The following is a 21,953-nucleotide window of genomic DNA, read 5'->3' on the forward strand; positions in this document are numbered from 1 at the left end:
CCTCCTCTAGCTTATCTCTCCAAGCTTCAGGCTCACTGCCTTTATTCCTGATGAAGGGCTTTTGCCCGAAACGTCGATTTCGAAGCTCCTTGGATGCTGCCTGAACTGCTGTGCTCTTCCAGCACCACTAATCCAGAATATATAAGATGCTAGTCAGACCACAGCTGGAATACTGTGAACAGTTGTGGGCCTGTATCTAAGGAAAGTGAGACCAGCCTTGGAGGCGTTCTGGGGAAGATTCACTAAGTTGATCTGGACATGTGTGGTTTTCTTTATATGGAAATGTTAAGTAGGTTGAGGTTGTATTCTCTGGAATTTCGAAGAATGAGAAGCAACCTTGGGAAAAAAATTGTTAGGGAGTTTGACAGGGTAGATGCTGAGAAGTTGTTGGAGAGTCTAAGACCAGAGGGCATAATTTCAGAGCAGGGGCTCACCCATTTAAGGCAGAGATGAGGAGGAATTTCTTCTCTCAAATGGTAGTAAGCCTATGGAATTTTTGACTTCTGAGAACTATAGAGGCTGGGTCAATTCGCAAGTATGTTCAACTCTGAGAAAGATAGATTTTTCATGAGCAAAGGGAACCAAGGGTTATGGAGAAAAAGCAGCAAAGTGGAGTTGAGCTTAGTCAGATCAGCCATGATCCAACTCAACTTAATGGTGCAACAAACTTAATGGACTGAATGGCCTACATCTTATTGTCTGGAATAAAAGTGTTTTATCCTTCATTCTAGTTTGAGATATTGCCCAACTTCTAGTACTTCAAAATTAGTAGTTCTACACAAAAAATTTCAATAAACTTTGTTGGAAATAATCATTGTTAACTTTAAATAAAAAGGCTCGGGCTTTCTCATGGCCAAAGGGTCATTGGATCAGCAAAGTCTGGAGTTGCATATCAGGACCTGACAAAATGCGTGATTCAGCAGACTCCTTTGGAACTGCCTGGAAAATTGGAAACTTAAGAAGGTTCTATCTTGACAAAGCTTAACAGTTACTCATGAAAATTTAGAGAATTAAAAAATTCTACTCAAATTCCTGGCTAATTATTAAACTGATTCACCACTGAACCCCACACAGGCCTGACACCACACTTGAGCTAAAAAAAAGATTCTACACTTTTAACTGTTTACATCTGTCACTGGTCCATGAAGGATCAGCTGGATTCAATTCCAACCCCTTTCCCTCTCATACCTCTGATGTTATCTTCAGTGTTCATTGAATGTTGGCATCTGACTTAAGTCCCAAATGAGAATGGTTTGGGCCTTTTGCTGGCTATCAAGTGCAGAGTGGCATTCTGCTGAGTGGGAATTAGTATACCTTGCTCTGCTAATATCTATTCAAAGTTCAGGTCATTTGAAAAATTTCTTACTGTGTCAGAGGTCCAATTTATGGACCAACTAGACCTTGGAAATGAAGCAGAAATACAATCTATCGCTTGTGCCTTTGGGTTTTGAAGATTTGAGGTATCAGCTTCAAAAGTTAATTAAAAGAGGTGACTGAAACTGGGAATTGAATATTCACTCTTTAGACACCATGTCTTAGTAAGAAATATTATATATCATACTTTGATTTCTATTTGTGCTATCAGTTTATCCATCTTATTACGAATGCCACGTGCATTCAGATAAAGAGCCTTTAATCTGTTTTGTTTATCAAATCTGACCTTATTTACTGGTGCACTCATCCTTGTACACTATGCCTTCTTGGTACACTCTGGTTATTATCTACTTGTATCAATACTCTGCACTAAAATAAAAGCAAAGTCCTGAAATTAAAAAAAAGGAATCATGTTGGACTTAAAATATTAACTTTGTTTCTCTTTTTGCAGATGTTACCAGATCAATTCAGTTTCTCCAGAACTTTCCCTTTTTATTTTGTTAACTTGCATCATTGCTTTTTCATTTCTCTTCAAGTTTCCAAATCTCTCCTCACAAGACTTCTGCCCCACCGCTTAGGCTAACACCCTTGCCTCCTCTCTCTAACCCTCCTCATTGTCTTGCCAGTGTATTGATTCTTGTGAAGGTCATTCCAATGATACAGCTCCCTTTTTCCCCAGTACTGGCGCCACAACCCCATAAATCAACACCCAATTCTGCCACACCAATACTCGAGCCACACATTCAACTCTCTAATGTTATTTATCCTGCATCAAATTGCTTGTGATTTAGATAATAATCCAAAGATTACTTTTAATTTAGCCCTCAGGTGCTTAAACAGACACCGATTATTCTGGATCAGCTTAAATTGATCCAGCTGTGTAGTACAAACTTACTTTCAATTTGCCAAATTCCATTGGAATTAGAGTGTTGAATTTTAATTACTGAACAAATCATCTATGTTAATGCTGAAATGGAAGACTTAACCAAAGATAGCTTAAATTATGCAACGGTATGTGTAGACGATCTCATAAAGGCAAATGTTTTCAATACAATTTATTTATAGACAATAATAAGAACAACAATGCTTGTTCAGACTAACTAAGACATCTTGAATTAGCAGTTTAAGTAATAGTGTAGACGTAACAGTTACCTTTTGCATGTAACCTCCAAAGTGCATGGACATATTTGACATAGTCTTTTTCTTTTTTGCATCTTCTTCTGCTCTCTTTCTTGATTCTTCCTCTTCTTTCCTGGCTCTTTCCTCCTATCGTAATATAAGTACACAAATATCAATTCCTTCTGCAGCTCTTAATATATATCCTGAAGATATTTCAATAAAGATCATTGCTTACTGCAATCCTGGATTGTCGCTCTTTCTCTTTCTCAGCCTGAATCCTATGCTGTTCTGCTCTTTCTGCTCGGCGGTTCTCCTGTAGAGATAGAAATTAATTTAATCAGAAAATTTTGGCATGTGAAGTAATAGAAACATGGAATGATTATGGCATAGAAGGAGGCATATGGCCCATTGTGTCTGTGCTAGACCTCTGAAACAACATACCTAGTGCCTCTTTCCTGCCTTTTCCAATACCCATGATATCTTCCCTCTTTAGATAATGATCCAACATCCGTTTGAAATCCTCTGATGGCTATGCTTACAGCATAGTCTCAGGCAGTGCTTTGTTTATCACTCCCAATCAGACATTGTGTGAAAAAACATTTTTCACACCTTATTTATTTATTTGTATAAAGCTTTCCTTTTGGTTTTAATTCCTTCCACAAATAGGAACAGTTTCTAATTATCTATTCTGTCCAGACACCTCATGATTTTGAATATCTCGATCAAATTTCCTCTCTACCTCACTAAGGAAATACAACCAATTCTCTATTTTTCTTTATCTAATTATATTTCTCATCCTTGTAACAATTCTTATGAACCTGTTCTACAATCTCTCCAATACTTTTGCATCCCTGAACACTAAAGCCTAGGTCATTAATATAAATCACAATAGCAAGATTCCAAATGTTACAAAATATTTCTCCCGTCCAAAAAAAAATGACTGTTCACCACTGCTCTCAGTTTCCTGTCACTCAGATAGTTTAATATCTCTGTTGTTATCACTTTTGTTGAATTAACTCTAACTTTGCTTAGCAGTGTGTGCACTTTATTAAGTAGCATAAATCTGTGTCCAAACACAAACCATATTATCCTCAACAACCCTCTCTATTACCACAAAAAAAGTTACTCCAACAAGTTAGGCATTAATCCAAGCTGGCTATTCTTAATCAACCAGTATTAAACCCAGTTACTATTAACTGTCCTGATTTATTGTTTCCAAAGCTTCCCCACTATTGAAGTTAAACTGACTGGCCTATCCTGCTGGTCTTATCTTTCCCCTGTTTTTAAAGATTGGTGTAACATTTGCAAATCTTTAGTCCACTGATGCCACACTAGTTGAAGGAAGTTTGAAAAACAATGGCCAGTGTCTCCACAATTTCCACTCTCACTTTCTCAGTATCCTTGCATGAATCACATTCAGTCCTGGTGTCTTGGCAACTTTATACAGACAAGAGTCTGAAGGGCTTTTCCCCGAAACGTCGATTCTCCTGCATCTCAGATGCTGCCTGACCTGCTGTGCTTTTCCAGCACCACACTCTCGACTCTAATCTTCAACATCTGCAGTCCTCATTTTTGTCAACTTAATATGGACAGCCTATCCAAAGCATTCCCTTTATCAATTTAAAATCCTTAAAGTTCAAAGTTTGGGTGAAGATTTGTAGCTCGGGTGCTCGTTGTTGTGGTTCTGTTTGCCGAGCTGGAAATTTTTGTTGCAAATGTTTCGTCCCCTGTCTAGGTGACATCCTCAGTGCTTGGGAGCCTCCTGTGAAGCGCTTCTTTGATGTTTCCTCCGGTGTTTATAGTGGTCTGTCCCTGCCGCTTCCGGTTGTCAGTTTCAGCTGTCCGCTGTAGTGGCCGGTATATTGGGTCCAGGTCGATGTGTTTGTTGATGGAGTTTGTGGATGAGTGCCATGCTTCTAGGAATTCCCTGGCTGTTCTTTGTTTGGCTTGCCCTATAATGGTAGTATTGTCCCAGTCGAATTCATGTTGCTTGTCAACTAGCCACGAAACGCCAAAACCAGCTTTCTTTAGTAGCCACACACGCAGACGACAAGCAACATGAATTCGACTGGGACAACACTACCATTATAGGGCAAGCCAAACAAAGAACAGCCAGGGAATTCCTAGAAGCATGGCACTCATCCACAAACTCCATCAACAAACACATCGACCTGGACCCAATATACCGGCCACGACAGCGGACAGCTGAAACTGACAACTGGAAGCGGCAGGGACAGGTCACTATAAATGCCGGAGGAAACACCACAGAAGCGCTTCACAGGAGGCTCCCAAGCACTGAGGATGTCACCTAGACAGGGGACGAAACGTTTGCAACAAAAAAATCCTTTAAGTGTCTGAACTACTTTCTCTTTCACCATGACTTGGCTAGTGTCTTCACAGGTGTTTCAAGGTCGCAGGAGTGTACCGGCAAGCAGGAAGGTGGTTTGTAATGTGTCTACCTCAATGCCAGGAGCATTCGGATTAAGGAAGGTGAACTTGCTGCATGGGTTGGTGCCTGGGACTTCAATGTTGTGGTCATTTCGGAGACATGGATAAACCAGGGACAGGAATAGTTGTTGAGGTTCCAGAGTTTAGATGTTTCATCTTTACATAAGCCTCCTTATTCCTCTTGACAAGTGATTCAACTTCTTTAGTAAACCATGGCTCCCTCGCTCGACCACTTTCTCCCTGCCTGACAGGTACATACTTACCAAGGACAAGCAATCGCTCCACAGGGAAGGTGGTAAAAAGGGAAAGGGGTGTCATTGTTAGTCAAGGACGGTATTATGGTGGCAGAAAGGACGTTTGATGAGGACTTTGTCTACTGAGTTAGTATGGGCTGAGGTTAGAAACAGGAAAGGAGAGGTCACCATGTTGGGAATTTTCTATAGGCCTTGAAATAGTTCCAGAGATGCAGAGGAAAGGACTGAAAAGATGATTCTGCATAGGAGCAAAAGTAACAGGGTAGTTATTATGGGGGTCTTTAACTTTCCAAATATTGATTGGAAATGTTGTGGTTCTGTTCGCCGAGCTGGAAGTTTTTGTTGCAAACGTTTCGTCCCCTGGCTAGGTGACATCATCAGTGCTTGGGAGCCTCCTGCGAAGCGCTTCTTTGATGTTTCCTCCGGTGTTTATAGTGGTCTGTCCCTGCCGCTTCCGGTTGTCAGTTTCAGCTGTCCGCTGTAGTGGTTGGTATATTGGGTCCAGGTCGATGTGTTTGTTGATGGAGTTTGTGGATGAATGCCATGCCACTAGGAATTCCCTGGCTGTTCTCTGTCTGGCTTGCCCTATGATAGTAGTGTTGTCCCAGTCGAATTCATGTTGCTTGTTGTCTGCGTGTGTGGCTACTAAGGATAGCTGGTCGTGTCGTTTCGTGGCCCAAGCACTGATACACCGGAGGAAACATCAAAGAAGCACTTCGCAGGAGGCTCCCAAGCACTGATGATGTAAAAACATTTGCAACAAAAACTTCCAGCTCGGCGAACAGGACCACAACAATGAGCACCCGAGCTACAAATCTTTGCACAAACTTTGAATTGATTGGAAATGCTATAGTTTGAGTACTTTAGAATGGATCAGTTTTTGTCCAATGTGTGCAGGAGGGTTTCCTGGCACAGTATGTAGATAGGCCAACAAGTGGCGAGGCCACTTTCGATTTGGTACTGGGTAATGAACCTGGCCAGGTGTTAGAAATGGAGGTAGGTGAGCACTTTGGTGATAGTGACCACAATTCGGTTATGTCTACATTAGCGATGGAAAGGGATAGGTATATACCACAGGGGAAGAGTTATAGCTGAGGGAAAGGCAATTATGATGCAATTAGGCAAGATTTAGGATGTATAGGATGGGGGAAGGACACTGCAGGGGATGGGCGCAATTGAAATATGGAGCGTGTTCAAGGAACAGCTACTGCTTGTCCTTGGTAAGTATGTATCTGTCAGGCAGGGAAGAAGTAGTCGAGCAAGGGAGCCATGGTTTACTAAAGAAGTTGAATAACTTGTCAAGAGGAAGAAGGAGGCTTATGTAAAGGCTCAGTTCAGGTGCTTGAGAGTTACAAATTAGCCAGGAAGGGACTAAAGAGAGAGCTAAGAAGAGCCAGGAGGAGACATGAGGAATCTTTGGCAGGTAGGATCAAGGAAAACCCAAAAGCTTTCCATAGGTATGTCAGGAATAAAAGAGAGACTAAAGTAAGGTTAGGGTCAATCAAGGATAGTAGTGGAAAGTTGTGCGTGAAGTCCAAGGAGATAGGAGAGGCACTAAATTAATATTTTTTGTCAGTATTCACACAGGAAAAAGGCAATGTTGTTTAGGAGAATACTGAAATACAGGCTACTAGATTGGACGGGATTGAGATTCATAAGGAGGTATTAGTAATTCAGGAAAGTGTGAAAGTGTAAGTCCCCTGGGTCGGATGAGATTTTTCCTAGGATTCTATGGGAAGCTAGGGAGGAGATTGCAGAGCCTTTGGGTTTGATCTTTATGTCATTATTGTCTACAGGAACAGTGCCAGAAGACTGGAGGATAGCAAATGTCCCCTTGTTCAAGAAGGGGAGTAGAGACAATGTTGACAATTATAGACAATGTTGACAATTATAGACCAGTGAGCCTTACTTTGGTTGTGGGAAAAGTGTTGGAAAAGATTATAAGGAGTAGGATTTATAATCATCTAGAAAGGAATAATTTGATTAGGGCTAATCATTTTTGTGAAATGTAAGTCATGCCTCACAAACCTTATTGAGTTCTTTGAGAAGGTGACCAAACAGGTGGATGAGGGCAAATTGGTTAATGTGGGGTATATGGATTTCAGTAAAGCATTTGATCAGCTTCCCCACAGTAGGCTGTTGCAGAAAATACAGAGGCATTGAATTGAGGGTGATTTAGCAGTTTGGATCAGAAATTGGCTAGCTGAAAGAAGACAGAGTGGTGGTTGATGGGAAATGTTCATCCAGGAGTTCAGTTACTAGGGGTGTACTGCAAGGATCTTTTTTGGGGCCACTGCTGTTTGTCATTTTTATAAATGACCTGGATGAGAGCATAGAAAGATGGATTAGTAAATTTGCAGATGACACTAAGGTTGGTGGAGTTGTGGACAGTGCGGAAAGATGTTTCAGGTTACATAGGGTCATAGATAAGCTGCAGAGCTGGGCTGAGAAGTGGCAAATGGAGTTTAATGCAGAAAAATGTGAGGTGATTCCCTTTGGAAGGAGTAACAGGAATACAAAGTACTGGGCTAATGGTAAGATTCTTGGTAGTGTGATGAGCAGAGAGATCTTGGTGTCCATGTGCATAGATCCCTGAAAGTTGCCACCCAGATTGATAGGGTTATTTAGAAGGCATACAGTGTGTTAGCTTTTATTAGTAGAGGGATTGAGTTTCGGAACCATGAGATCATGCTGCAGCTGTACAAAACTCTAGTGCGGCCGCACTTGGAGTATTATGTACTGTTCTGATCACTGCATGAGAGGAAGGATGTAGAAGCATTGGAAAGGGTGCAGAGGAGATTTACTGGGAAGGTCATTTACTGGGATGGAGGGAAGGTCTTATGTGGAAAGGCTGAGGGACTTGAGGCTGTTTTCATTGGAGAGAAGGTTGAGAAGTGACTTAGTTGAAACAACTAAGATGATCAGATGATTAATAGGGTGGACAGTGAGAGCCTTTTTCCTCAGATGGTGATGACTTACACAAGGGGGTCATAGTTTTAAATTGAGGGGTGATAGATGTAGGACAGATGTTAGAGATAGTTTCTTTACTCAGAGAGTAGTAGCTATGTGGAATGCACTGCCTGCAACAGTAGTAGACTCACCAACGTTAAGGGCATTTAAATGGTCATTGGATAGGCATATGGATGATAACGGAATAATGTAGGATAGATGGGAATCAGATTGGTTTCACAGGTTGGCGCAACATCGAGGGCCAAAGAGCCTGTACTGCGCTGAAATGTTCTATGCTCTCTGTTCTTAAGGAAGGCGGATGCCGAATATTCACTTACTCATTTTTATGTGCAAATCTTATTTTCTGTCCCTAATCACCCCATTCCACCTTTTGCCACCTTTTTATTACCTTATATGTTAGCATTAGCCTCTTCTTATACTTTTTGTCCTTAACACTCCTCTTAGCCTAGTCTATATCAGGATAATACATTCTCCATGATGACTACACTATAATTTTTGCACTTCCATGCAAGTTTCTTGTAAATTTGTTCCTCCTCATCATTCCCACTTGAATATACTGAGAAATGTAATTGACTTTTTGCATTCCTCAGGTCTGGTCAAACAGATTTGTCCTTAACAATCTGGAATATCCTCTCTTTGCAGCACTGCGATCTTCTCTTTAAGCATGACTGCCATCCCTTCGCCTTACCTGAATACCAGTCCTGACTTTCTTTGACTCAGGTCTTTGTTATTCCCAAAACATATTTCCAAATAGCTGTCTGAAATTTGCCAGTCTTATTTACATGTTCCACAGAATAGCATATTAGGGCTTTATAACTTATATATTTTTGAACATTTTTATTTAAACTGAATCCACCTAATACTGTACTATTTCCTACTGCAGCACTATCTGTATCACCTGATATCCTTTGCACATTTTTATTTCCTGATGAAGGGCTTATGCCCGAAACGTCGACTCTCCTGCTCCTCGGATGCTGTCTGACTTGCTGTGCTTTTCCAGCAACACACTCTCGATCTCTCCAGCAACTGCAGTCCTCACTTTCTCCACATTTTTATATCTCTCTAACACTACCTCCTGATCCCTGCACAGTTTTCCAGTTAGTTTAAAACTTCCAAAAAGCACAAGCAGGTCATCCCTGCAAGAAAATGGGCAACATGGTGGCTCAGTGGTTAGCACTGCTGTCTCACAGCGTCAGGGACCCGAGTTCTACTCCAGCCTCGGGCAACTATCTGTGTGGAGGTTGCACATTCTCCCCCTGTCTGTGTGGGTTTGCTTCAGTTTCCTCCCACAAAAATGTGCAGCTTAGGTGAATTGGCCATACTAAATTGCCCATAATATTTAGCTATATGTAGGTTAGGTGCATCAGTCAGGGGTAAATATAGGATAATTGGGTGGGTTACCCTTTGGAGGATCGGTGTGGATTTATTATTTCCACACTATATTCTATTTTTTTTTTAAATTGGCTCCTGCTCTGTAAGGTGTGACCCATCTGTCATGTGCTGTATCCCCAGAACTGAACTGACCTCAACGTCCCAAGGATTTAAATCCCTGAGTCTTGTTCACCCATCCAGCCAGACATTCATCTGCTATATCTTTCTTTTGCCACATTCACTTGCATGTGGCACTGAGTGTAATCTGCAGATTACAACTTTTGAGGTTCTACTTGCTAATTCACTTCTTAGCTCCCTGAATTCCAACTGCAGTACCACATCCCTCTTTCCAGCTATGTCATTTGTATTGATGTGGATGATGGCCACTGGAAGTTGACCTTTTCCTGTCATGCTCTGCAGCCATTCATTGACATTCTTGAATCTGGCAACTGGGGGGTCAATGTATCATTCTAGATTCACATCTACAGCTGCTAAACACCTCTTCATTCCCCGAACTATGGAGTCACCTATAATGCTTGGTCTTTTAGTCCTCTTCACAGTACTCTATAAAGCTGAACCAACCATGGCACTAAGGACTTAGCTCAGGATGAACTCACATGTGCTTACCTCTAACAGCTAATGATTGGGATAGCATGCTGTATGCCACCCTCCTTTCAATACTAGACCCAAGGGCTTATTTGACTTACAGTGGTAGAGGATAAATCAATAATGGATCTTCATGAGGCAAAAGATGTTATTCAGTCTTGCTTATGATGTCTAGCCATACAACAATGACACATCTGGCTCAACTGGGATCAAGAAGTAGATTTTTCCCTGCCTAATACTGTATGGCATCAATAGATCAGGTAGATCTTAGTGCTGTGAAATAACTGCACAGAGACTGGTAGCCAGTCATCAAGTCACCCTCTATTTAAATCTGTGCAATATGTGGGCTCTCACCAGCCAGTTCAAAGCCAGTCCTTAGACTGAAGAGACCTTCTGAACCTCCTGTATATATCAGATCAGCGATCAACAACCACAATCAGGGATCTCAGTCAATGAGATCCACCTGACCCTTTTACCAATCACTACACGCTGTCTCTAACATTAATTCTTTTAGAACTACTACCTAATGCAACATATCAGATGAGCCATTACTTTCATAGGTATTCAAAATTGAATACTGTTCAGAAAATGAGGTGCAAGTGGAAGGCTCCTACACTACCTGCTCATTTCTCAATGATCGCCTGGTATTCATTCATTCCCTCTCTTCCTACAAACTCTTAAGCTGTAGGGTGAGCACATCAATAAAATGTGCTGTAAACAAAATTCTCAACCTTGCCGATGCATTGTAGTAATACCAGATGTCATCCAAGCTCCAAAAATCAACTAGAAATTCTATAACAACAAAAACTATAATTTCCAATAATCATTTGAAATATTTAGTTACCAGGAAAAAAATGTGGTTTGGTGGCAAATTTGAAGAAGTTTGGACAATGAGATTTCTTTTGGATTCTTCTTGCAAAGACCGAAGATGATATTTCAGGCTTTACTCCATTAAGCTCACACAACAATTGAGAGAAGAACAACAATCAAGAGAGGGGTCCCTCTTTAGCAAGTGTAGACATCATCATCCTTTGGTTGATTTGTGCACTGCTGGTTAATTTTTCATATGAATTCAAGATTGTTGAATAATGATATTGGAGTCCAAAGTAGTCCAGACTAATCTCAGGGCCTGTAGTTTAGAGGCATATAGTTGAATGTTTTCTAGTAATCATCTTTGCAAAGGTGAATGAGAGGCACTGGTGTTTTATTTAAAAGGATCTCTTCTAACTTAGCTTTCTGCTTGTATAGCTGCCTAATTTTCCCCAGGCACCCTAAGTTGTTATCTATCTATCTATGGTGGTGTACAAACAATGGAAACACTCAAATCCTGAAAATGCAGCAGAATCAGTAATAAAAGTTCCAGACTCACATTTCACAACTTACAGAATATATCCCTAAAAAGAAACAACTCACAATTCTTTCTTTCAAAGCAATGATTTCCTCCTCTTCTTTCTTTCTGTTCTCAAAATGCACCTCAATTAAGGTCTGTAATTCCAGAAGATCCTTCTCCATCCGTTTCCGGTGGATGTCCTAAAAAATTGATGGTCATAAAAGCGAACATCAGGACATTTGAAAATCTCCCAAATTTTTCATGATTTGACAGACAGATCAGCATTGCTAAAAGAAAATACAAATTGAAGCTTTTTTGTCTTACATCCATCAGGACTAATGCAAAAAAGAGGCTTGAGGAAAGGGACACCAATTTATATTGTTTGAAAGAGGGGAGTAGAGTGGTTGGGTTATTGTTGTCGTGGAGAAACAGTTTTCTGTCAATCTTAGTTCTCAGATTGGACAGGTAGATTCCAATTAGTCAGGGTGCTACCATAGGAATGCAGCAGAACTTAGCTATCTGCATGGCAAGTTGAGTGATAAAGGAAAGTTTGGGTTAATTTATTACACAGTTTTAAATTAGCTAGTCATATACAAGGTTAAATTACAGATGTCATAACTGACCTTAGGATATTAGGTTAGTTAAGAGGGCTTCCATGTCTGTATGCTGGGAAGGAAAAATATTGAGCTTGGATGTTATGGTCCAAACAGTTAAATAACAGGAAACCACACAAAAACAGTCCTGAGAGTAAGAAGGACAAATTATATCTTCTGGGACAAGAATCCTGAATAAGACTGACATTCTGAAAAATAGACCTAGGATATTAAGGGGTGAAATCAGGAAAGATTGTTTCACATAAAATACAGTGTAAAATCATAAAAACACTTTTCCAAAGGATGTTGCTCAACTGTTACCATCAAAACTGAAAATAATTGATTTTGAGAGATATAGGGTATCCAGAAAATGGATTTATGGTGCAGTGACAGTGTACCTAACTCTGAAGCAGAAATTCCATATTAAAATTCCCTTTCAGATCCTGATGGAATTGGTATGCACTTGTCAAGATCTCCAAAAATTAGGTGAGGGAAAAGAGAAAAACAAGAAGATCAGGAGGTTTAGGGCAAGGGACTAATTGAAGTTGAGCTACAGATCAGCAATGATCTGTTTGAATCTCAGAACTTGCTTGAAGGAATGACCTACCTACACCCTTTCCTTTGTTAACCTAAATAACGACTGATCAACATCATGCAAGAGAGCAAAGGATACACAGGAAGATAGGTTCAAGACAGAACGTGATACAAGGGACAAGAAAGAAATCTTTAAAAATCAAGTAAGTATTTAGCTCAGGAAAATAGTTTCAAACAAAGAAATTGACAGTTTAGGTACTTACATCAAAGTCAACTCTGTCTCCATCTGGAATTTTAGGTGGTACAAGGTTGGTCATAAAGAGTCTATGAAGATAAAACAAAGAATGCATTAGATTATATTCGCTGTTCACATGTTTACTGAGCTCAACCAGGAAACTTTGATGCAATTACACTGATAGTTATGGGCCAAGAACTGGAAGGTGGGATTCGTGTAGATTTAGGATTGTTTTTGTCAGTGAAGACTGTATTGACCAAAGGGTTTCCTCTGTTCTGAATGTTTCTATGCAATTAACATTGTTAGAGAGACCATGAGGAAGACTCAGATGGTAGGTCACACTCCTTTGAAATCCTAAATTGTTCCTACCCCCACCAAAATCAATGCGACACACTTCATCATTAACTTTTTCAGACATCCTTACTCCATTATAAAACAGATTAATTGCGGTAGCAACATAGGGAAAGGCAGCAGCCAACTGAGGACATCAAGGAACCATAAACTGCAATGAGATTGTGACAAGATGATTTTCATATTGGCCATGTAATCAAGGGAATGACTCTGCTATTTATGCCCATTTGAGAGTGCACACAGAGTCTAACATAAAATGCAGCACACCATCAAATACCGCACTGAAAGTTCAGTCAAATTTCTGGAATGGGACTTGCCTCTGTGTCTATGTGTGTCTGTGGAAGTGCGTGTGTGTGAGAGAGAGAGAAAATACTGTACCACAGGCAACCTCACAAGTATCAAAATGTCAGCAGATAGTCATGATACAATAGCAATTAGCTTCAAAAATGACTGATGAAATTAGCTGCACTTACTTTGGCCTGGGTCTTCCTTCACATGGAACAGTGGGAGAAAATGAGACATCAATTAGTCAAATTTTATTAAAGTCAGAATGAAAACATTAACCAGGCCTGAATTACTTTTGTTGGATGATAATCTTTGCCAATGTTTGCAATATGAAGAATTTGTATTGGAAAGTGATGTATTAAATACTTATAAATGGTGAATAATGTTCAAACTTAGCATTGAGAAAAAAAACAACCAGTTATATAAAATGTCTATTGAATTAGTCAGTCAGAACATTGCCTGAAGATCAAACCAAAAAGTGTTGTTCAACTTAGATTAGGTTGCTCAATGTTATGTAGCGAATTTATTTATGATTGTCTCCACTTGATACTTCCAAATATGTTAAGGGTAAGTCTATTTAAAATCAACATCTGATAAAAAGAAACAATTGTTAATATTTTGGGTCCAGCGACCCTTCTTCAGACCTTTCCTTTTTCCATCCTGAAGAAACATCATGGACGAAAAACATTAACTCTGCTTTTTCTCTACAGATGCTGCCAGATCTGCTGAATTTTTCCAGCAATTTTTGTTTTTGCTTCTGATTTCCAGCATCCGCAGTCCTTTGACTTTTTTTTGACAGGGTAGATGTTGAGTTGTCTCCACTAATGGGGAAATCTTGAACTCACAGACATGCTTACAGAATAGGGGCAACATTCATTTATGACTGAAATGCAAAGGAAATTCTTCTCTCAGAAACTAATGAACATTTTGAATTTTCTACCCCAGAGAGTTGTGAAGGCTAGATCACAGAAGGTATTTAAAAGAGCAGTTAGAAAAATGTTTGGGAAGTTGGCAATGTGAGGACTAAGGTGAGCCTGCATGGAAGATAAACTGACACCTGAGCCACACCCTGATTCTATACATATACATTTCTATTTGCAACTGTTTCCAGTCATAGCTATCTATTAAGTGAAGAAAATATATAAATGGGTTACAAAAAATTTAAATAAAGCAAGGTACCGCAGATCTGAAATAAAAACAACAGGAGGTCTAGAGAAACCAGTCTCCTATCCCCTGATGTTTTATCCCTCCTATATCCACCCCACACTTCTCTCTTTCAACACCTCACTCACACTCCTATTCTGTTTCCTTATCCTCTCACCTCCCCAAATCTCATCAGCTGGAGGGTTTCAAATGCTTTAACAAATAATGTGACAAGCTATGTTAATGTGAAAACAAGCTCAACAGATGTTAATTGTCAAGCTTTATGATGATTATTCATTGTGCATATTGGAGTGCTAATTCTTTGGCTACAATCTGTGATCATATCTTTCTTTACAAATACCACAAATGTTATATCAAGGGAGGAGATATTTTTCCTTGCTGAACATGGAAGTTATTGTGATGCTGAATGGACTGATATTTTTCCAGCTTGTCAGGGATAAATTTTATATCGGTTTATATATCTCTAATTTTTAAAAAATATTTATTCTGATGCATTGTAAAGTGTTTATTGTGATGAAGTGTATGAAAGTAACAGATACCCATAACATTAATTGGAATAATTTTCATTCCATTGCTAGTTTCTGGCTGAACTTGGCAAAAACAGAATGGATGAAAGAATAAAACAATTAAATGTATAAGCTTTCTTAGCAAAATAATTATTGACTTAACAGTTTCCTGTGTATAAATCCATTAGTTGTATCAGAGATAATAAATTATAAAATTGTGACATCAGTTATTAATTCCACCATGTAAGTTGTCTGAATAAGAGATTATAATTAAGCCAACTGGTACTTTTGCAAGAAATCACAATGTTTATTTATATAGCACCATTAATCAACTAAAATTTCCTGAAGCACTTTGCAGGCTATAATAAAACAAAAAATGAACCAAAGGCCAAGTGACTTCTATTAATGATAGGATTTTGAACAAACAATCTCAATGTTCTTTAAGAAGGTGAAAAAAAAGATTGTACCTCCATCTCTTGTATCTATTTCTGTAAAAAAAGGTAGGTAAGATATTATTAAAATACTTTTTTAAAAAGACCATCACACCCTCCTTGTGACAATTACAGAACTATTAGCTTCAACCATCATTCTTTCAAATATGATTCTTTTATTTTATTTGTAAGCTAGTAGTCTGGACAGACTGCAAAAATAGCGCAGAAAACCTCCTTATCTTATTAACAGAATTCACTCAATTTTAGAATTGACTTATAACAGAGCTAGACATTTGTTGAGACAATAATATATTATTAAATCTAAAGAGCCAATGACAATTTTAAGCAAATGGTAATTTCTTCAGGAAGAAAATGAATTAAGTTGTACACACTGGGGTGTAGTATGAAATGTTCCATTTGTTTTTCTTTTTTCTCCCACTGTGTCCATACATAATGGTAATATTTATCGTTGTGAGTAATAGAAAATACCATACCTAATGCAATCATATCACAGTCCTCAGTCCATTTATTTCAAATGTATTAACACTTGTGTTCATTTCTACTTCAGAATTATTGAGGTGATTTGTTATATCGAATGCTTTACATGTTTTGTACTGGTGGGGGCCAGTATTAGCTAAGAAAAGAGATTGACTTAAGGACAGAAAAGAGTAGTCTTTGGTTCTCTGACTGTAAAATTGTGGCATTATTTAGATTATCTCGCTATTGTCAGGATTATTGATTTTTTTTACATATAAATGAAATTGGATGCAAAGTACAATTTCAAATGCTGATGATTACGTGTAAGTATGACTGATGGTGATTTTACACTTAGATTCTGTTGTCATGTGTCCTCAAATAGAGAAGTATAAGAGTACAGTAAAAAATGTATAAGTCAACACACACACAGCCATCTTAGGTTCAAAGATACCTCGGTGCAAAAAACTTAGGCACAAAGTAGTAAGAGAAACTGAGTTAAAAAGTTAAGCATTATCTTCATAGAATAAGGAGAAAAATAAAGAAAGAAAGTAATAGTTAATGTTAAAATCCATCTTATATTTAAACCAGAATAATAACGGAATTAAGTTAAAAGTTCAGCCATATTTGATGAACCCTCTGTTTAGCTCGCTCTCCAGGAGATGTCAGCTGCTTGTTCTTAGCAACACCTCCACAGATACCTGATGACCTCCCTCTCTGCTCGCTCCTCTCACACTGGACCACGGTGCCATCGTTGCTTAAGCTGGTGCCTCCCCGATCTCCTCCTGATGCCTCTGGAACATGCCCAAGCAGGACTCATTCACATGTCGCGACCCGCCATGAGCCACCAAGATAGACGAGGCACTACCAAGGCCGCCTCACCGGGTCCACACAGAGAGTGGGAAGGGATAAAAAATCTCCAAGAGCGAAAGAGTAAAAAAGGAAAAGAAAGAGAAAGAAACTGACAGAGTGGATGAGCTCCGTGTCAAGCATTCTACTCTGACACCAGCTTGATCTGGTAAGGATAATATCAATCAATTACAGGATGACAAAGATAGCTAGTAGAATGCGCAGACAAAATTTAATGCAGAAAAATGTAAGATTATGTACCTTTGCAGAAGGAATAGGGAGATACAATGTAGACTAAAAAGTGCAAAAGGGCTAAGAGACCTTAATATCAATGTTTGTAGATTTTGAATCTGGCAGGTTATACAGACAGCTGTTAGACAAACATTTGGGATATTGGACTTCATAATTGGAGATATTGAATTCAAAAGCAGGGAATACTGAGCCAGTATATCATTCTAGTTAGCCACAGCATTGCTTCTAATCCAAGTACTCAGACCTTAGAAAGGATGTGAGAATGCTTGAGGGTTTGAAGAAGTTTTCTTTTAAATTTCAGGGATGGGGAGTTTTAATAGTAAGGTTAGTTTGAAGAAACTGGGATTATTCTCCTTGGAGTGAAAGAAATTAAAGGGGAGTCATAAAATATAATTGTATAAATTTCTAAGTTTTACATTAAAATTTCATTCCTGTTATCTGAAGGTTCAAGGACTACAGGACATGGATATGTGGTTTTGGGGAAGAGAATGCAAGGAGAATGTGAGTAACAACATTTTATGCAGTAACTGGCAATGACCTACAGCCTGTAAGTGTGGTAGAAATTGAGATGTTTAACAATTTTAGAAGGAAATTGGATCAACCTTGGGTAAAATAAACTTCCAGGGCTCTGTGGAGAGAACAGGAGAATGTTGATTGCTGTGAAATGGCTACATTAAGAAAATGAGTGGAGCTACACTTTTGTAATGTAATCATGGAAGTGCCGGAGAGCAATTTCAAATGTCACAAAGCAGAAATTTATATCAAGTGTAGAGTGTATATTCCATAAAAGCATTTTCTGTAGTTTAAAGACATTTGTATTAGATAAGTTAGCACACAGATGAAATGCCACACATAGGAGAAAAGTGCCACTATGCAGCATCAGCTGAAGGTCATTGAGCTAATAAAGGTTTGAACTGTTTCAGTAAAAATGTCACATGGACTGGAGCAGCCAAGAAAACAGTGCACCAACACTTCTGAAAAAAAATTAGGGATGGACAATAAGTGCCAATGATGCCAATATCCCATGAATGAATAAAAATATACCATTCAGACAAATACCAAGATCATTAAATATTCCAATGTATCATAATTCTGAAGACATAAAGTTAGAATAAAATTTACATTAATAAATGTTTGTGGTTTCAATAGCAGGTGCCAGTGCATAAGACATACATTAGAGATGTGAAAGCAAAGCTGAATTGATATTTTCAATCACCTGTGTCGACAGTAAACAAGATTAAACTTTGCTACTGTACTTTTCTTTGCATTACATTCAAACATTTGTTTGCCCCAGCTCAGAAAAATATCAACATTTTGACATTGAATCCTTAATAAACCTGGCCTCAAGATGAAGTATAAGCTTCAGAAATGGCTGAATTTAGCAATAATCATCTTGTAAAGGCTTTCGAATCAATGCAGTTAATTGTATTTAGTAGTAAATGAGCAGCAAACTGATCATTTGTATTATTTATGGAAATAACGAAAATAAAATAGATATCACTAGTGGAGTTCATGGCAGAGTTCTCTGTATTAAGCACCTTTCTGTTTGTTCCTTTTGTGAATGTCTTTTTTGATTCAGCATTGATGCTTTTGTCAACATTCCATACAAATCTGTCGATACAGCAATTATTTGTTTCTTTTTAATATTTTGACTTTGTAGTATCTACTGCTGCGCCATCTCAAACTCAGAAGCAAGCAGAAACTGAGTCCCTGGCCTCTGACCCACGCAGAGCAGCTATGATCGCGACTGTGCACAGCAGAGTCCCTCGAGCCATAGGCTCCAGTTATTTAGCCCTGACCGACCTTGGTAACCTTCTTCCACTCCCATATGTCTCTCAAAAACAAACTATAATTCACTTATATTCGAGAGAACGAGAGTTACCTGGGGCCACAGATCATCCATTATTTGTTTCCTCCATCTGGTAAACTGCCTAGAATCCATTCTGCTTCTTGGTACATAAGTATAGCTGATACTGGCAATTGATTGTGTTGGGGAATTATGATTGCCACAATGTTTATTGTCAGCATGTGACACAGAATATTGAAATAATGATAACATGGAAAATCTTTAAAGTTTTCAGAAATGTTCTTTTCCTCTGTTCATCCATGTTTCAGTTTTGATCTCTTGTGAATAATGAGCTGTGGAAGCTTGGGAATGAAGGCTATAATTACTCACCAACATCCCATCAGTCAGTGTCACATGTAACAAAGAGTATTGTTGGGGCAGAGTGGTGGATGTGATCTATATGGGTTTCAGTAAGGCGTTCGATGAGGTTCCTCACGGTAGACTGGTTGGAAAGATCAGATCACATGGAATACAGGGAGAACTAGCCATATAGTACAGAACTGGCTCGAAGGAAGAAGACAGAGGGTGATGGTGGAGGTTTGCTTTTCAGATTGGAGGACTGTGACCAGTGGTGGGCCACAAGGATTGGTGCTGAGTCCATTGCTTTTTGTCATTTATATAAATGATTTTGGTGTGAAAATAGGAGGTAAATTTGCAGATTACACCAAAATTGGTAGTGTAGTGGACAGTGAAGAAGGTTACCTCAGTACAATAGAATCTTGATCAGATGGGCCAATGGGCCAAGGAGTGGCAGATGGAGTTTAATTTAGATAAATGTACCTGGTGCTGCATTTTAGGAAGGCAAAATGGGGAAGGAATTATACACTTAATGGTAAGGTCCTGAGGAGTGTTACTGAATAAAGAGACCTTGGAGTGCAGGTTCATATTTAATTGAAAGTGGAGTTGCAGGTAGATAGGATAGTGAAGAAAATGTTTGGTATGCTTGCCTTTATTAGTCAGTGCATAGAATATAGGAGTTGGTAGGTAGTGGTGCAGCTATACAGGACATTGGTTTGGCCACTTTTGGAATACTGCACAAAATTCTGGTCATAGGAAGAATATTACGAAACATGAAAGGGTTCAGAAAAGGTTACAAGGATGTTGCCAACGTTGGAGGGTTTGAGGTACAGGGTGAGGCTGAATAGACTGGGACTATTTTCCCTAGAATGTCAGAAACTGAAGGGTGACCTTATAGAGGCTTATAAAATCATGAGGGGCTTGGAAAGGATAAATTGACAAGGTCTTTTCCCTGCGGTGGTGGAGTCCAAAACTAGAGGGCAAAGGTTTAAGGTGAGAGGGGGAAAATGTAAAAGGGACCTAAGGGGCAACGTTTTCACACGGAGATTAGTCCGTGTATGGAAGGAGTTACCAGAGGAAGTGGTGGAGACTCGTACAATTACAATATTTAAGAGGCATCTGGATGGGCATATGTTAGGAAGGGTTTAGAGGGATATGGACTAAATGTTGGCAAATGGGACTAGATTAGTTTAGGATAACTGGTTGGTGTGGAAGCGTTGGATTGGAGGATCTGAACATCTCTATGACTCTATACTGTCTCGTCCCAAGCTTCAGCAGGTATATGAGGCTTCCTCCACAGGCAGACAAAGGTCTTTATTAAATACCTAAAAGGGTTATGACATCATCCAAACCTCAAAATGATTTGAACCTTGGATTCCCTGACTCATTCACATTGCCAACCATTGCAGGGAAGACAGTAGTGAATTGTACCCTAGCCTAGATAAATGTTTTTACCATTTTTAAATTAATTTCTTGTGGTCTATGGGTAACAGGAGGGCTCCAGCAGGTCCTACAATTAAACTTCAGCCTTCCTCAGCATTGGGATTCTTTCAAGTTCCCTTCTTGCCCGCACCTCTCATCTTGTTTGGTGCCATTTCTTGAGCGTCTAACAGTTGTCACTTGAGTTAATGCTCCTGTCTGTTGTCATTTTTGCTGTTTCAAAGTGAGAGTTTGATTCTGAAATGTAAAACAACATTCCACGCATTCTTACCTTACCCCCACCCCTACTTAGTTAAAATTGGAGCATTACTAACGTGCCTTCGCAGTCCAATAGGTAGGTATAAATCTGTGTATGTCAGAATGAGAGAGAACGTTTGCGTATTTGCATTTGATTATAGACAAGTCGTTAGCATCTTCAACTTTCCATTCCAATCCCACACTGGAGGATTTCAGTGCTGAATGAATTAATTAATCATTGAAATTCCTTCCTGGTTAACTATAAGTTCCTTTTATTTTAAATTTACCGAAGAGATGTGCACTTGAGATGCAGCTGTAATCTGTAAGATGTCCACCATTGAATATCAGCAGGTTTTTAAACATTTTGGCACATACACAGCAATGTAATAGGCTGCTATATGGCCACAAAATCACATAATTTTATGCTGAGCATCATTGAGCCCATTTTAGCTTAACTATCCATATGGAAAAGCATTTAATCCCACATTGCAAGTTTCATTAACTTATTACTATTGCTCAGAATCCTGAATGCTTGATGTTGATTAAATTTATATTAGCTGCTGTGCACTAAATGATTTGACTAAATCATTTCAAGTCTGTCAGTTTTAACATGTGCAACATTTCAATGAATTGTTCCATGGAAAATAAAATATTAAATTTTGCCAGGCTCAATTCGAAAAACTTCTGATATGTATGGTGATTCAAATGCAATAGTCAAACATGATAACTAATACTTACTTCCAGGGATAAAACTGTTTCATAAATGCTCAGAGACAACTTCAGGAAGAAACACATTTCTGAGGTTGCCAGAGTGAGATGGTGGGTTATGTGTTTTTTTATACAACAACATTATCTTTCAGATTTATCTTTCCTTGAAAAATAAAAATCTGGATCATAAATTATAGTTGGTTAGGGTTACATTTTTAAGAAAAAGCAAATAAGAACCCCATATGTACAAATGTGGGCTAGAAGTGCAGGAGCTGCACT

The 21,953-nt window shown here is 38.9% G+C and overlaps 1 protein-coding gene across 1 annotated transcript in view; it reads right to left on the reverse strand.

Moving 5' to 3' along the window:
• The window catches only part of LOC122562942 (troponin T, cardiac muscle-like), a 35,115-nt gene that overhangs the window by 5,389 nt on the left and 7,773 nt on the right, over window positions 1–21,953 (reverse strand). The window contains exons 5-10 of the mRNA XM_043716244.1: window positions 15,608–15,628; window positions 13,659–13,674; window positions 12,863–12,923; window positions 11,556–11,672; window positions 2,729–2,806; window positions 2,527–2,640 (exon numbers count right to left, since the gene is read on the reverse strand). Of these exons, the coding sequence (XP_043572179.1) occupies window positions 2,527–2,640; window positions 2,729–2,806; window positions 11,556–11,672; window positions 12,863–12,923; window positions 13,659–13,674; window positions 15,608–15,628 (407 nt within the window). The remainder of the gene's footprint in view (window positions 1–2,526; window positions 2,641–2,728; window positions 2,807–11,555; window positions 11,673–12,862; window positions 12,924–13,658; window positions 13,675–15,607; window positions 15,629–21,953) is intronic.

This window comes from Chiloscyllium plagiosum, chromosome 26, assembly GCF_004010195.1.
Source record: "Chiloscyllium plagiosum isolate BGI_BamShark_2017 chromosome 26, ASM401019v2, whole genome shotgun sequence".
NCBI lineage: Eukaryota > Metazoa > Chordata > Chondrichthyes > Orectolobiformes > Hemiscylliidae > Chiloscyllium > Chiloscyllium plagiosum.